The sequence below is a fragment of the Miniopterus schreibersii genome (genome assembly GCF_964146895.1).
Source record: "Miniopterus schreibersii genome assembly, chromosome: 7".
Lineage (NCBI taxonomy): Eukaryota > Metazoa > Chordata > Mammalia > Chiroptera > Miniopteridae > Miniopterus > Miniopterus schreibersii.
The window spans coordinates 22,347,941-22,363,627 of record NC_138108.1 but is presented as its reverse complement, the minus strand read 5'-3'; the positions used below and the strand labels follow the sequence as shown (position 1 = coordinate 22,363,627).

The 15,687-nt window shown below is 44.2% G+C and overlaps 1 protein-coding gene across 2 annotated transcripts in view; it reads left to right on the top strand.

The window, feature by feature from the left end:
• Nucleotides 1-15,687, top strand: part of KIAA2012 — a 99,854-nt gene that overhangs the window by 60,908 nt on the left and 23,259 nt on the right. For both annotated transcript variants that reach the window (XM_081142732.1, XM_081142731.1), the window contains exons 9-10: nt 5,812-5,949; nt 11,491-11,563. In XM_081142732.1, coding sequence (XP_080998858.1) covers nt 5,812-5,949; nt 11,491-11,563 — 211 coding nt within the window. The remainder of the gene's footprint in view (nt 1-5,811; nt 5,950-11,490; nt 11,564-15,687) is intronic.

Sequence of the window (15,687 nt, the reverse complement as noted above, 5' to 3'; positions counted from 1 at the left end):
TGCGTCTTCTCTCAAACGCAGGCAAAGTTCCAGCCTGAGTACAGCCAGACGCCCCCTCACAGAAAAAACTCGTTTCTACCTCCCCTGGGGCAGAAGAGATCACTATTTTGACTTAAAATTTTTCTCCTCCAGCTCCTGCTAAACCAGACAAACAATGATTCTGTTGTGTCAACAAAGCACTTAATTAAACCGAGAACAATATTAGAACTCACAGATAAGACTTATTTCCAGGTAGTAGAAGCCCTGGAACTAAAGTGTCCTGGGTTCCATTACTCAAAAACTCCCAGAGGAGAGCAGTGAGGCAGGAAAACCGAGGCGCGGAAAGCAGAATGACTTGGCAAAATCACCAAATGAGTCCCTCACGAAAGCTGAGGTTGGAGATTACAGTGTTTCTCTTCCTAGTCTCATATTTGCTAGCTATTATGCTAATTTACTAAACACTTAGGAGGGTGTAAAATCTCCTTCCATAGATTTGAGGCATCAAAAAGTGGATGGAGACCAAAATCCGTGACAGGGAGAGACAAGAAAGCTCTTCTCTGGCTTCCAAGCAAACTGTACCTCCACGAGGCCTCCTTGTGGGGCCCTCCTAAAGCTGTCCACTCAGGCTATTTCACCAGTACCCATTGCCTTTCGGAGATGAAAAGTAGGCCAGGATGGCAGGTGGCTAAGAGGAGCATGATGAACCCAGGTAACTGGCACAGGAACCACTGGGCAGACTTGTGCTGGGTGGAACCACGCTGTGGCTTGGGGTCCCTTTCGCTCCTCAGAAAACAGGCCGTGCATACAGGCCAGGTTCTTGAATTGAGAGCCTGCTGTTCCATCTGGCCTCCTGAAGGCTAGAGGTTTCCTGCTCCTCCAGGCCAGGGAAACCTAGACAGAGACAAGGTCTCAGAGTGGGACCTGGGGATGGCCAGGGTAGCCGGCCTTGCACAAGCTGATAGAATATAAGAAGCCCCTGGTCCACTCAGATCCCTCCAGGCAGCCCAGTCATAGGGAGCCCAGCAGAGTTACATGCCCTGCTCAGCCCCACCTGTGTCCCCATTCCTACTGCCCACTTATAGTCCCACAGGCTGTCATGGGCAAGAAATAACAGCCTGAGAAGGGCAAGCACAGGGAAGCTTGCCAGGCCCTTCAGCCCATAGCTCCTGGCAGGAGTGGCCCTTTCCAGGATTTGGTCCCCACCACCCAACAAGGGACGTGGCCTGGAGGAAACTCAGAATCCCAGGCCTCCCCCCCCCCCAACACCCAACAACTAAATCTCTCAGATCTATCCATCCCCACTGGGATTCAGAACCCCCATCCACCCAGGGAAGTGGAGGGACAGACTCTCAGCCAAGTAGGGGGCCTAGTGGTCCAAAGAAGAGACTGTCTCTTTCCTTTTGTTTGCTCACAGGAGGGGGACAAATGCCCTGTGAGCACAGAGGTTTGATGTGACAACTTGATAGACCACATAAGGCTTTCAGCAAAGGCCTCCCGCCCCTGCTCTCCATGCATTAAGATAATGGTGGGGTGTGTGCCCCAGCACATTTCAGATCTTGGCCACAAAGGCCCTCCCTCCTCCTGTTTTCTTCCTCCAGCTTGGCTTGCCCACAGGTTCCCAGAGACTCTTGGAGGCTTGCTCTCAGGCAGAATGAAGTTGTGCGCTGTGTGGGCGGCAGTTAGACAGCGAGAGTGTTGCAGCCTTGTTAATGAGGGACAATAGCTCTTCTTGGAGCCATTAAGCCGCAGCTACAGAGATGGGGAACCCCAATTAGAAAGGAGTGAGAGGGGTAAAGGGAGGGCCTGAGAGACGCCTGTAGGACAGATCCATATCTTTGGTGGCTCTGTGGGACCCATGGGTGGAGATCTAGCTGGTTGGGTTTAGAATCTCCTTTCCTTGTAGTAAGATACCCCAGTGACTGTAGAGACAACCCATAGTGGTGACCCTTCAAAATACACAAGTTGAAGGAGGAGGAACAATTGTTGGGGAGAAGCATTTCTCCTTGAGTTTGTAGCTTGGATATTATAATCCAAGAGTAAGAAAGGAAATGATATTTCTTTAATTTGACGATGTCCTCAGTAAGTTCGGCTACTTTATATATATATATATATATATATATATATATATATATATATATATATATGCGCACACATATATATATGTATGTATATATGTGCATATGGATATTTGTATACAGCTGATAGCTCTCTTTTGTTCTGGCTTTTAACTGAATTACATTAGGTTTACAGCAAGATAATAATCCTGGATTTTCCATGGCTCAGTCTGTCAGAGTATAAGATTAGCTCTTGAATTCATTAGCAGTCATCTCCCCTTAAATGTCAGATAACGTTTTAAATGCCAAGAACTTACGCAACACCTTCTGTGCAATTCAAATCAGCTTTACCAAATTAGCTCATTAATCTTTATTGTTTCATTTACTGAAGAGAAAGACTTCCAAGTGTCTTTAGCAGAACATAAAAATATTAAAGTATTTACAGTACAATATAGGTGAATGAATGGGTTTTTATTTTCTGCTAAACGTTTCACCCTTCCATCGGTTTTATGATCGTTCCCACTAAAGCATACACATAAAAAACAAAAACAAAAAAGCTTCAGGCACCTCTGATTCCTTCTGCTTCCCTCGCCTTCATTCCCTTCTATCTAACCTTGTGTTTTCTCCCTTCTTCACCTTCAGAGACCTGGACTCCTGTTCACTACTTATTCTGCAGTCTTTGCTCCCAAAATAGCCCAAGAGCTGCAAGTGTCCATTATGATGGCTCAGAAAACAGAGGGGTGCCTCACATGGTCAGAGATGGAGCCCAGGAGGCTGGGGCAGAACAGGCATTCAGGAATTCTACTTTCTTTTTCAAAGAATCCCTGCATGGTTTTACCTCTGAATAATCAGATACACTGACTGCTAAAGATAGATCCTTCCAGGACTGGCTCCTTATTGTCCCCAAGTTCTCTGCTCAAATGCCACCCCCTCAGAGAGGTCTTCCCTAATCACCCAAAGGCAAGTCCCACCCCCTCCCCATCAACCTCCATCCTATCACCATTTCATTGTTTTCATAGACTTACCACTACCTGAAATCATCCTGCTCATTTATGTGTTTGTTTGTCTGACACATCAGTCAATATCACCCAATAAATATCAGTTTAAAGAATAAATGAAAAGCCATCCCCAACGCCTGGCTTTCTTTCCTGGTTTCAACTTTCTGACTTTTTCTCTTTTCTCACTACCTCTTAGAATCCTCTTTATATATTCCATCTTTTCTTTCCTCCCATCTCCCAAACCCCCTTTCACTATCATTTATTTGTTAGGAGTCTTGAACATGATAAGCAAACAGTATTTCACATTCCAGTGACTACAGAGACTTCACTGAAAACATTTCATTAAGCTAGAATTGATGGCCCATAGACAGTAGAGAGATGAGCCATATAGTCAAGAGAATTGTTTTATCAAAAGATTTATAGGTCAAGTGCTTTGGAGGGACTTTCTCAAAGCCTCCCAACTCCCCACTCTTCAATCTGAATCCCACATTAGGAGTTAAAGTAATTCCAGCCGTTGGAACTGGTCTTGGCGATGCCTTTTGTCTTCTAGCCCAACACAGAATTGTCTCTTGGAGATAATGGAGAAATTTCCCTTAAATCAATGTTGTCAGATTTCTATTATTCCACCCAGTGATTCATGAAGCTAGAAAGCTTGAAATGCTTTGTCTAATTCTAGCTGGGGACAAAATGCTTTCATTTGATCTAGAAACAGGGAGGGGCTGTCTTACCCCAAGAAGCTAATCCGATATGTGGCTGAGATGACCAAAAAACAAAAACAAAAAATTGGATATGTGTTTGTCCAGAAACTCTTCATCTCTAACTACATTTCAAAACAAAGGAATGGGGTGTGGATGTTCATTGGAATGATGGCTGCTTGTGGGGACCCACCAACTGTTAATTCATCATTAATACTTAAAAGTAATATAAATGTTAGGGGAGGGAGCGTTTATGATAGCCCAGAGAAACAGACATCCGAGAGTTAGTCTCCTAGAAAATATGGAAATGATCAAGTCCACACCCAGGGTGATCTCATGGAGCACTAATGTGTGCGACCCCAGCAAATCAGCCCTGAAAAATAACTTTCCTCTTTGGGAATGCGGAGCCGGAGCTACACAGGGGACAGGTCAGCACATGCCTCCTGTAACGGTGTCTTCGCTGGCCCTCTGCATTTGAACTGAGCCGGGCCATGGCAGGTAGCTTGTCCCCAGTACAATCGTGATTCTTTTGTTCAGCAAATATGTATCAGATGAGTATGCATTCCCGGACCCTGTGCCAGGCGCCGCTGTCACAGGGGGACAGAACGGCCTGGTTCCTGCCCTCGTGGAGCTTACAGTCTACTGGGGAGGCTGGGTAGCTACACAGCATGAGCATCACTGTGGACAATGCGGGGATGCTCAATGCCCTGGGATGCCATGGGCAGGACCGATAGCCAGACTGAAGGATGGGGAGGAATCAGAAGGGAGGAGCGTGTTCCCAGGAGAAGGAGGCGCGTGTCTGGTGGCTTCGTCGGGGAACCGCAAGGTCAGTGGATAGCGGCCCTTTGAACTTGCTGCTCCCTCGGCGAGGGAAGCCCGGCCCTGGGAGAGCCCCGCAGAGCCTTCCTTCACCGTCCGCAGAGCTCAAACGTTGCTTTCTCTTTCTCATGGGGCCTTCCCTGGCATCCCCTCTTAAAATTGCAGCCTCCACCGCCATTTCCAGATACTCCCCACTCCCCTCTCCACTTTATTTTCCTCTATATCACGAATCACCTCCAGACATAACTCATGTTCCACTTGCTTGCTATCTCCTCCCTCTCAGCGGAATGTATGTGCAATTTCATGAGGGTGGAGACTTCTGTCTGCTTCTTCCACCGCAGTATCTGCTCTGCCGGGCCTAGAAAAGGCCCTCAATAAATATTTGTTGAATGACTAAATGAGGCAGGAGAGAAAGTCCAGGGCCAGGCAGGAAGGGTCTTGGAAACCTTTTAAGCCGGTTGGCCTGCATCCTGAGGGCAAGGGCCTTTGAAGGTTTTGAGCAGAGGACTGATACCGGTTTGCATCTTGGAACGATCACCCATGTTGCCATTCGGGGCTTGGGCTGGGGAGCAACTTCAGATCCAGCTTTGTAGTGCACTGAAACATGACACCATTTGCATGCTGTGGCGACAGGAGAAGGCGTAGCCCCAAAGACTGCAGAGCCCCCGGGGCCTCCCAGACTCCTCTATTAGCTCATTCTTCCTTCCCTCTCTGCTCGATTTGTTCAAATCACTCTCCCTAACACAGCAAACAGGTGAAGTTTGGAAATAAACTGGAACCTTGCTATAACTTTATTTGCTGCAAGGCAGATTTCCTAATGATTCATGCTATAGAAGAATCAAAACGATCTCATTAAAAAAGGAGTCTTGGAAAGATGGTGATTTCAGCTCTGTCATTTACCCACTGTGTGGTTTTGGGCAAGTTACTTAACCTCCTAGAGCCTCCGGTTCCTCATCTGTGAAATGGGAATAAGAGTACCTGCCTCATAGGGTTGTTGTGAGGATTAAACAAAGTGATTACAACCCTGAGTAGTGAGGTGCCTTTCTCACTTTCCCATTACACCAGCTCCAGGTATGAATTAATAACCAGTCTCGGATTATTCTGTGTACATATGGTCCCCTGTGTCTTCCATGGTAAAAATAGGTGTTACTATTAGTGTTCCAACGATGAAAAATCACTTTCTATAAATATTTGGGGATTTGGACTAGCTCTGGTCGCACTGTATATCATTCCAATGAAAGGTGGGCTTTCTGCTTCTCTTCACAGGCAGCCCAGCAGTCCTTGGAGGCAGCAGCTCAGAAGACAGAAGAGCCTCAAAGTTGTATAAATAAAGGGCTGATATGTTCAAACAGAAAAGAATTTTACACGCGCAAGCTGCACATCGACATGACGCTGTTCCTGAAGGTGATCTCACACTGAGAAGACGAGGGGTTTTATAGGCACATACACAGGCATCCCAGTTAATATACTTCTGCATGCTACAAAAACAGCTTCAGAAGTCCCTCAGAGTTCCTGCTTTATCAGAAGGGACAGAAAATAGGCAGTTTGTAGCAGATGAAGAAAGAACAAATTAGGACAGTAATCACAGCCAGCTGTTGGGGACAAATCAGTTGGGTAGCTGGTTTGGATGGTAGGGACAGGGAACAGAGAGGAGAAAGGATAACCTTGAATTTGAGCCACCTCATAAAACAGGTAAATATAATTCATTTTATCTTGACAGTATCAGCACAAATAATTGTTACCATTTTACCATTGTAACTTGGTAGAGCTGATAGTCCTACTGTAGCAAGACTGATTCTTGAGTTAACTATTTAGAAGTCAACTGCAGATCTTCTTCTGGATGTCTAATCCTGTTTTCTATTCTCCCAAGCTCAGCTTCACATCTAGTTAAGAGTACTGAGAGTTCCTGTTGTAGGGACGTCATTTGTCCATCTTTGCAATACCCTTCCTGCCCCAACTAACACAACACCTGGCACATGGGAGGTGGTCAATAAACACCCCATAAATTGATCCCTCTTTTCATCCCACAGCCCTCTGGCTTAGGGTCCTCTTCCCACCCATTCTTTGCACACCTCAGAGCTGAATGAACTGGAAATAAATGACCATGGAGTAAAGGAAAGTGATCAGGAACAAAGCAAGTCTTGGCATGGAAGGATCTCAGGTCCTTCATGCTACCATTGAGGACAAAATCCCAGCTCTTTGATAGAAGCAACAAGGAAAGACAGAAACAGAGAAGAAACCAAATGCTTATGGCTTTTAGCCAGTGCTGGCAGAGACTTTGGAGACCATGAGGGTCACCCTCCTAACCTCAGCTAATCCAGAGTTCTCATGTGACATCTCTGGGTGACCCCAGTCTCAGCTCTGCAAGGTTGGGCTTTGATTAAGAGCCAGGTAGTTGGCCCCAGTCTTTTCTCTGCATGGCTGGGCTCTGCTTTCCCCTGCTTCCTCTTAGATAGGCTCTTTCCCCATGGTAGCAAGATGACCACCGGCTTCTCTTTTCTAGATCATTCCAGAACAGAATCTCATTGGCCCAACTTGGGTCACATGCCCATGCCCAAATGAATCAACGTGGCCGGGGAATGGAACACACTAACTGGCCCAGCCTGAAGCCACAGGGACTAGGGGAAAATTGAATCTTAAAATCTGAGTAAGGGAATGATTCTTGGCAAAGAAAGATATTTGCTACAAGCATTCAAAATAATTTCCTTGATTTATTACTTATAATAATAGTTTGGTGGGGCAACTATAACAAAGTACCATAGACTAAGTGGCTTAAACAACAGAAATTTATTTTCTCACAATTCTGGAGGTTAGAAGTCCAAGATAAAGGTTTCAGCAGGTTTGATTTCTTCTGAGGCCTTTCTCATTGGCTTGTAAATGGCCTTCCTCCCATTGAGTCTTCACACGATCTTCCCTTCATGTGTGTCTGTGTCTTAATCTCTTCTTATAAGGACACCAGTCATAGTGAATTAGAGCCCACTCTGATGATCTCATTTTACCTCTTTAATAACCCTATCTCCAAATGCAGTGACATTCTGAGGTACTGAGGGTGGACTTTAACATATGAATTTTGGAGGAACACAATTCAGCCCGTAATAGGCTGACTGATCCCTGCTAAGAGCCAGGCCCCTTACATACTCAACCTTATTTAATTTTTCCCACCCCCTTCTTGGTAAGTGTACAGAACACCACTGTGCAGGTGAGGAAACTGAGGGTTGCTGAGATGAGATGATGACTGGTGACAAGGCTGGCAATGGAAGGAGCTAGGATTCAAAGCCACAAAACCTACAATACCTTATGTCGATGAGGTCTCCCTATACTGTTCCTGTGAAGAATTTAATTGTACATCTTTGTTCTGGCTTCAGAACCTGGGAGAGGAGTGTAGATTTAATATATTTTAATATTAATCACACAAAATACCTTATAATTTTTCATAAATCATTTTTCTTTTTTAAAGAAAAAGTATGAGATCTTTTTAATACACATGAAAAGTTGTATTATCTTGAAGTTGAAACTCTCAAATGAGATACTGATTCTCTTCCATCATTAAGAAGGTATTGAAATTAGTCTTTTGGATGCTTGTGTTACATGGTGTTACACAGAATTTCCTAATGTATTTTCCTAATTAAGCCCTTTGAAGAATTCTGTACAATATTTATTATCACTCCCATTTCACAGATGAAAAGGCTGAGTTCAACAATAGGCCATACAGCCGGCTGACAGCCAACCGGAGCCCCACGTCTGACTCCTGCACCCCGCGCTCCTCCATCCTTCCCACAGTTCCTTACGAAAGCCCGCCGTGGGCCTAGAAGTACATGCTCAGATGGGGCGTTGTGCATGAGGGGAGAGGGCAGGTGTAAGGTTCTCCAAGGACAGGTGAGAATTTAAGGTCACCTGGCCCACCGCTGCCAGTTGAAGAAACTGAGGCTCAGAGGTTACGTAACTTGAATCACCTGTAAGGCAGGAGGGTAGGTGAGGGTCAGGGCTTCAGCGCAGGCAGGCAGGCTCCCGGATCCCCACCCCAGCTGTCTCTCTGGTTTCAGTGCTGCAGTTTGTGTTAACAAAGTGTTTGTTCCTATCTTCACCCAGCACCCACCCTCCCCAGCCCTACAATAACAAACTGCTGCCAGTGCTTTTTCTAATTCAGCTTAGTCACATCCCTGGTCTGCTTGAGATTTCTTACCATGTCCCCATTAGCCTTCAGGTTAAATCCCAGCATCAGAGATGTATTTCTTTTATAAATAGAAAAATATAACAAATGCAATTTTTTTTAAAACTCCAAACTGCATCATGCAAGATCCGGCCTATGTCTGATTCACACCGTCCATGCGCTGCAGACACACCAAACTACCCCCTAACCCGCACGCTGCTTCCTCCTCTGGGAAGTGCCCTACCTCCCCTTCCCTGCAAGACTTAGCACCAGATCCACTGCTAAACAAACCTTCCCTGGCCTAATTTAGCTTCACCTCTTGAGGTCCCGCAGAAAACTATCATAATCTCTCACAACATTTATCACACTGCATTGCAACGGTTGAGATTTCCTGTTGTTTTTCTGCAAGTCAGTGAGCTTCTAACAAATAGGTCTTTCAGTTTGGTTCCCCCAATGCCTAGCACAGTGCCTGGCACACAACAGACACTCAATAAATGTTCATAAGCTGAATGAGCAGATGAAGAGCAAATGACTTGGCCAGAAAAATAGAGCTGGGATTTGAATTTTCAGTCCTTTAGTTTGTTTCACTCACCAAATAGTCAATCACTCCTTTTAGCCATTGCATTTGTAACTCATATTAAAAGTGACAGATAGCATTTTGTTTGGTTTTAGTTTTCAATTCAAATTCAGAATCCAAAATACACCCAGAAGGTTTTAAAATTTTAAGTATAAAATGATATGTCTCCCAACTGCTCTGTTCCCTTACCCTGGGACACTACTGTTGCTAGTTCCTGAGTTGTAGTATGCATATATAAGCCAATACAAACAGTTAAATACACAGAGAGGTAGATATTTTGAACACATTTTAACATATTGCACACATTGTTCACAGTCTTACTTAGTTTACTTAATATATCTTGGAGTTTCCTCCATGTTAATTCGTAAAAAGATGCTTTTTAACAGTTGCATAGTATTCCATTGTGTGAATTCTTATAATTTATTTGACAAGTCCCCAATCAATGAGACATTTAGGTTGTTTACAATCTTTTCAAATGAATGACCTTATATATAAGTAATTTCACATGTATGTTTGTATATGTAAAAATGATAGCTTTTTGGACACTCGTCTAAGCAACAGACAAAATTCTAAATCAAGGCTAATTCTTTTTCTAACAGGGTCTCACCAAAACATTCTTTCCAAACCCCTGATTCTCTCTTCCTCCATCTTCCCATCTGTGAAATGAGGAGAATATTTCTTGCCCCTGAAGGCTCACAGCTGCATGTTAAGATTCAAGGTTTATCCTTCTTGGCTTCAAAATTCTTCCAAAGGGGGATGCTTATTTCTTCCTTTTAACCCAATTTCCTGTTAGATTAAGAGGATTTATAAACAGGAACTTTTTAAATGTATCTTCTTTCTAGTCTTCTAACTCAGCAGTTTACTATGACTGAGGCAGGTTTTTCTTGCAATAATTTTTTTAAAACCTCTCCATTTATTCAGGGATGAATTTTTTATTGCCTTAGGGCAAATCTGCTTTGTCTCCACGATGAGAAGTACAAAAGAAAATTACTTAACTGCTCTAGCTTTTTTATGTCAGAATATCTCGTCAGCTACAAATACTAAGTTAACAAGTAAGAAACATGCAGGGTAAAATGCCCTCCAGTGAGAAGAAAATGTCAAACAAATTAGCAGGTAATTAATCATCTCTTCCCAAAGCAGTTTGGGTATTTGATAATAAACTGAAAAACTGATTGTCACTAAAAGGACTTCCAGGGCCCTCCACATCAGATTCCTTCTCTATAGCTGAAAAGAAGCTGTGGACTAATCAGAGATCCAGGGGACAAAGGCCAAGAGCTGGCTTCATCAGACACACGGGGCTTTACTTGGGGTCTCGGACTCTACCTGGCACATTTCTTTGGCTACTAAAGAGCTGCTATTCCAGCACTTTAGAGAAGATTCGTGATTCTCAATTCTAGCTACATATTGGAATCATCCAAGAAGCCTTAAAAATGCCTGAGCTCCAGAAAGTCTGATTTTAATGTTTGGAGTTAGACCCTGGGAATTATATTTTTTAAAACTCCATGAAGAATTCTAATATACGGCCAGGATTGAGAACCACTGTTATGGAGATTTCTGGACAGTGGGATTGCAAGCAGCTTGTGTGACAGAGAAAGAAAGAAGAGGGGATTAAATGTTATAAGAAACCCAACCTGTGATAATCTTAGAAACTCCACAAAAGGCCAATCTCACCCTTTTGCTCCCCTACTTTAAACCTTCAGTGCCTTCCATTGGTTCCCAAGATAAAGACCGAAGTCCTTACCCTACTCTCAAGACCTAGGAGATCTGACTCCTCCCCACCCTTCCCACTTCTCTCAGACTCTGCTCTCATCACACTGGTCCTCCCTCAAGTCCTTGGAGGTACCCCGCTTCCTTCCACCAGTTGGTCTTAGCCTGTGACATTCTTCTCCCTGGGACCCCCCAACCCCCTCGCCCCACCTCCACTGCAGTTAACACTTATAAATGCCAGGCATTGGGCCCTGCACAGATACACGAGATGAGCCTCCTACAAGAGGACAACTAAGAACCTAAAAGTGCTCAATGCTGTGGCTAAGCCGCCTTGCTTTTCAGCTGTTCACAACGGTAGCAGATTTCTTGGACACTTAAGTTAAAATAAGATGACAAAGAAAGAGAAGAAACAACTAATAAAATTGGATTCCTTTTTACCGAAAGGCATGGACCACAAGAGTATTTGCACTTATTTTGTCTGATGCACTTTTGTTGTGTGTTAACTGAACAGGAAAGTGGAGATGAACTGGACTATCATGAAGAATCAGGAGGACCCCTCAGAGAAAATCATCAAGACACCCAAGGTAGAGACAGCTGGCTTGGGTTTTATAATCTTCTTGTGATAATTGTTGGGTGAAGTTTGCTCTGCTCAAAGATGTTCATGGGGAATGACCCTTCCATTTTCTCTCAGGTCATGGGATGGAGTCAGAATACAGACCACAGTGCTGAGTTCTGACTCTGATGTGTTCCTAGCACATCACTAGCCAACTGATGAGTACATGCTTTGATGGCCTTGCACTTACTGAATGATGTCTTTCCTGCCAGTGGCTGCAGATGGATGGAAGAGAGTGGAGACTTTGGGGTCATTACAAAAATACCTCACAGGCACTTCCATCTTTGTTTTTCCTGCTTTTACAGGGGCTTGGATATGCAGGTGAGGGAGCTGAGGTTCCCTGCCTAGAGGGATAATATTCCAACAGATGGGGAACAGCATCTTTAGAGACCCCACCCACAGCTCGAGGTAGCCAGAGCTGCTCGTGTGGCTTCCTCCAAAAATGATGCTCCATTTGATAATGATGATGATTCTAGGAAATATTGGGCCCAGAACTGGGCTTTTTGGCATAATTCATATTCCCCAACTCTGAACAAGACGCTAAGCTCTTCCCTGGGGTATCTGGGTGTGCTGCTGTGTGATGCTGCAGTTGGCTAGGCTCAGGTAGCAGAGCTGTCCTTTCTCCTTGCTGCTTCGTGCAGGAGTGGAAATGTGTGACTCTTGAGGTCTCACGGAGTGGATGCAGGGTGACCAGCCAGGACGGGGCTTATCATTTGCTATACAAAGGTGTCCAGCAGAGGGAGCAAGTACAAGCTAAAATCCTGCTCTCCCCCCTAAACCAGGCACCCAGCCCTGGGTGCAAGGGGCTCCTTTTCCCACCTGGCTCTTCTACTGGGGTGCCTTTCTCTAATTCACATGAGATGCTCTGCAGGCTAACAGCAACAATCTGAGCAGCTGAGTGGAGAACATGGGCTCTGGAGTTGGACTACCTCCACCTTAACCTCTCTGTGCCTCAGTGCCCTCCACTGAAGCTAAAAACAGTACTCCCTTCATAAGGCTGCCTGAGGAATAAATGAAGTAATTCCTGTACAATAGTCCTTTAGTGAATATTCATCTCAAGTTGGATATCACAATGATTACCAGTCTGAAATGAGACCACGGCTCCCTGTAGCATCCTGGACTCCATGGGTGACAGAGACCATACGAGCTCACTGGAGATAAATGTGCAAAGTCATGGACTTGGTTTCACCCTAAATGTGATCTTTTTCTGTTTTCATCTTTTACTATTACTTTCACTTGACATTTTAGACGAAAATAATTTTCATATTCATTTAAAAAGATTCCACTGCTTTTGGGTATCAGACAATAAAATATTATGGCAGCCCAATCCCTGGGTTTGGCCAAGCTTTTAAGTAAGGTTTCTGCTAACATAAGTATCCTGTCACCCCCATTTTCAAAACTGAGTGACAATAGCCAGGGAAACGCGTTCCAGTCCTCCGATCTTCTGTATCATAAATCGCATGTGCAGAATGTGAATACTGACAAGGCTCCCAGGTTCCAGCCAAGTGCAATAGAGGTTTAAACAGCACAGAACACAGCCAAATCTAAGCAATGACCAAGTCAGTCAAACAGATTGCCTGTCTCATGACAGCGGGACAGGCCGAGACTGAGTTCCATAAAGGTTATTCACACAGTCCTTCATGCAGTGAAAAATCACTGCAGAAAATTAAAGAAGGCATTTGTCTGTCCTGAATGATAAATGCTAATGTTTAAAAAGAATTTTAGCCTGGCTGGGTGTGGCTCAGTGGTTGAGCATCAATCTAGGAACCTAGGATCCAAGAGATCATGTTTCAATTCCCAGTCAGGGCATATGCCCGGGTTGCAGGCTTGATACCCAGTCGGGGGTGTGCAGGAGGCAGCCAATCAATGACGACTCTCTCATCATTGATGTTTCTATCTCTCTCTCCCTCTCCCTTCCTCTCTCTGAAAGCAATAAAATTTTTTTTTTTTAATTGTTAAAAAGAATTTTAAATCTTTTAAAAAGAATGGGTGTGGAAGGATTGGAGGTCACCGTTTAGGCAGTTTACAGTGATTGAGAGCGTTGACTCTCAAGTCTGATTCCCTGAGTTTAAACCTTGACTCCACCACTTACTGTGTGGACTTGAGTAAGTTACTGAACTTCTCTGGGCATTTTTTCTTTCACCATCTGTAAAATGGAGACACTAACAGTACTTATCTCATGGGGTAGTTGTGACATAAAGGAGTTAATACGTGAAATGTGCTTATAAGAATGCCTGGTGCCAAGTAAGTGCTCACTAAAGGTTAGCTGTTAGTCTGTTTCTTTAAGACTTTTATTTTAGTAGTCATAAATTGCACTTTGTCAGGAGGGACTTGCTCTAAGTTGATAGCATAATGATTTCTTTACTTTCCAAGTCGGCCTCGGTGGGGTGGGGCTTGCTCTTGGAGGACTGACGGAGTCCCTGTGTAGGCCATTTTTTGCATAAGTCCAGGTCTGGGCAGCAAGCTCAGTCTGAAGGAAGCAGCCTCGCCAGCCTCTACATTCTGTGAAAGGTTATGTGCCAGTTTCTCTGATTTTATTCTCTCTGCAACCTTACAAGGTAAAGTACATTATCCCTGTTTCACAGATACGAAAAGTAAGGCTCAGAGAAGCTAGATAACCCACCCAAGGTAACAGCCAGTAAGTGGAGAAGCTGAGATGTGAACCCCGGTTCCCACGACACCAAGGCGCTTGTGAGTGTTTAGTTCAATTTAGTTTTGTTCTCAAGGCCTTTCCTCAGGGGCGGTTCCTGGCTCAGGAGTAAACAGCTCCAGAAGAAACGAGTGTAATGACTGCCCAACCTGTGCGAAAAAGTAAAGGCTAGCCAGTGTTGGAAAAGTTTCTCCTAAAGCTGGGGAGAAAACAGGGAGACCAGAAGTGTGTACCCGGAAGGTGAGGCGGTGCCCCTGCCCCAGAATCTACAGCCTGGAAGGTGGGACCACTGTAGAGTGTCGCCTCGTGGTGTTGGTCGGGGCTCCTTGCTTCTCGCATAGCTTCGTGCGAGGCCCACGCGGCCACTGAACACGGCCAGGCTCTGCTGCCTGGAGCCCCGGCACTAGGTTCAGAAGAGCCTGCTACTTAGCACACCAGATGACCTACACACTCTGTCGCTGCTTTATTTCTCCCTCTGGGAAGCATTTCAGGGTACTCCAGAGCGGGAACTGGTGCCTCCTTAAGAATGTTTCTGGCTCGCTCCACTCAGCCCAGGATGGAAACCCCAGGGAAGTCCCAAGAATCCCAGAACACAGCTATTGCCCCTTGATCCTGAAAAAGCTCTTCACCTTCCAGGAAGTAAAGCTCATTCCTAACGTGAAACCAAATTCTTCAAAACCAAAAGCAGTTGAAACTAGAGGCAAGGACAACATAAGAAAGGAAATTTATAGACCAATCTCACTTATGATCAAAGGTGTAAAACTCCTAATAAAATATTAGCCAATTAAATCCTTAAGCATATACATATATACATATATATGTATATATATAATGACTGAATTCAGTTTGCCCCAAGAATTCATAAAAGATGGTCTAATATTAGAAAATCTGTTTATATAATTCACATCAAGAGGTTAAAGGGGAAAAACCTTAGTGTCCTCTCAATAGATGCAAAAGGAAAAATAAATTTGTAAAGTTCACCTATTATGGAACTAGGACTAGAAGAGGACTTCCTGATTTTGATAAAGAGTATCTACCAAAAACCTGCAGTAAACATCACACTTCAATGGGAGAACCTTAGAAGCATTCTATCTCCAGACAGGACTGGGATAAAGATGCCCCCTCTCACTGTTTCTGTTTCAACACTGTACCAGCACAGTAGGGAAAGCAAAAGAAAGGAAAAGTAAAAGGATGGAAAGGAGGAAATAACAGTCATTATTCCCAGAAAACAGTATTACTTACATGGGAAATCTGAGGGCCTCTACAGATAAGCTATTAAAAGACAAACCAAAAGCAATCAGCAAGATTACTAAATATAGATCAATAAATAAAAATCAATGGTGGGGGAAATCGTGCTTTAAAACATAAAGCATGATTCATAATGCAGTTTTGAAATAACTGTTATTATGGAAAACCCCAAACATACACAAAGGTGAACAGAACAG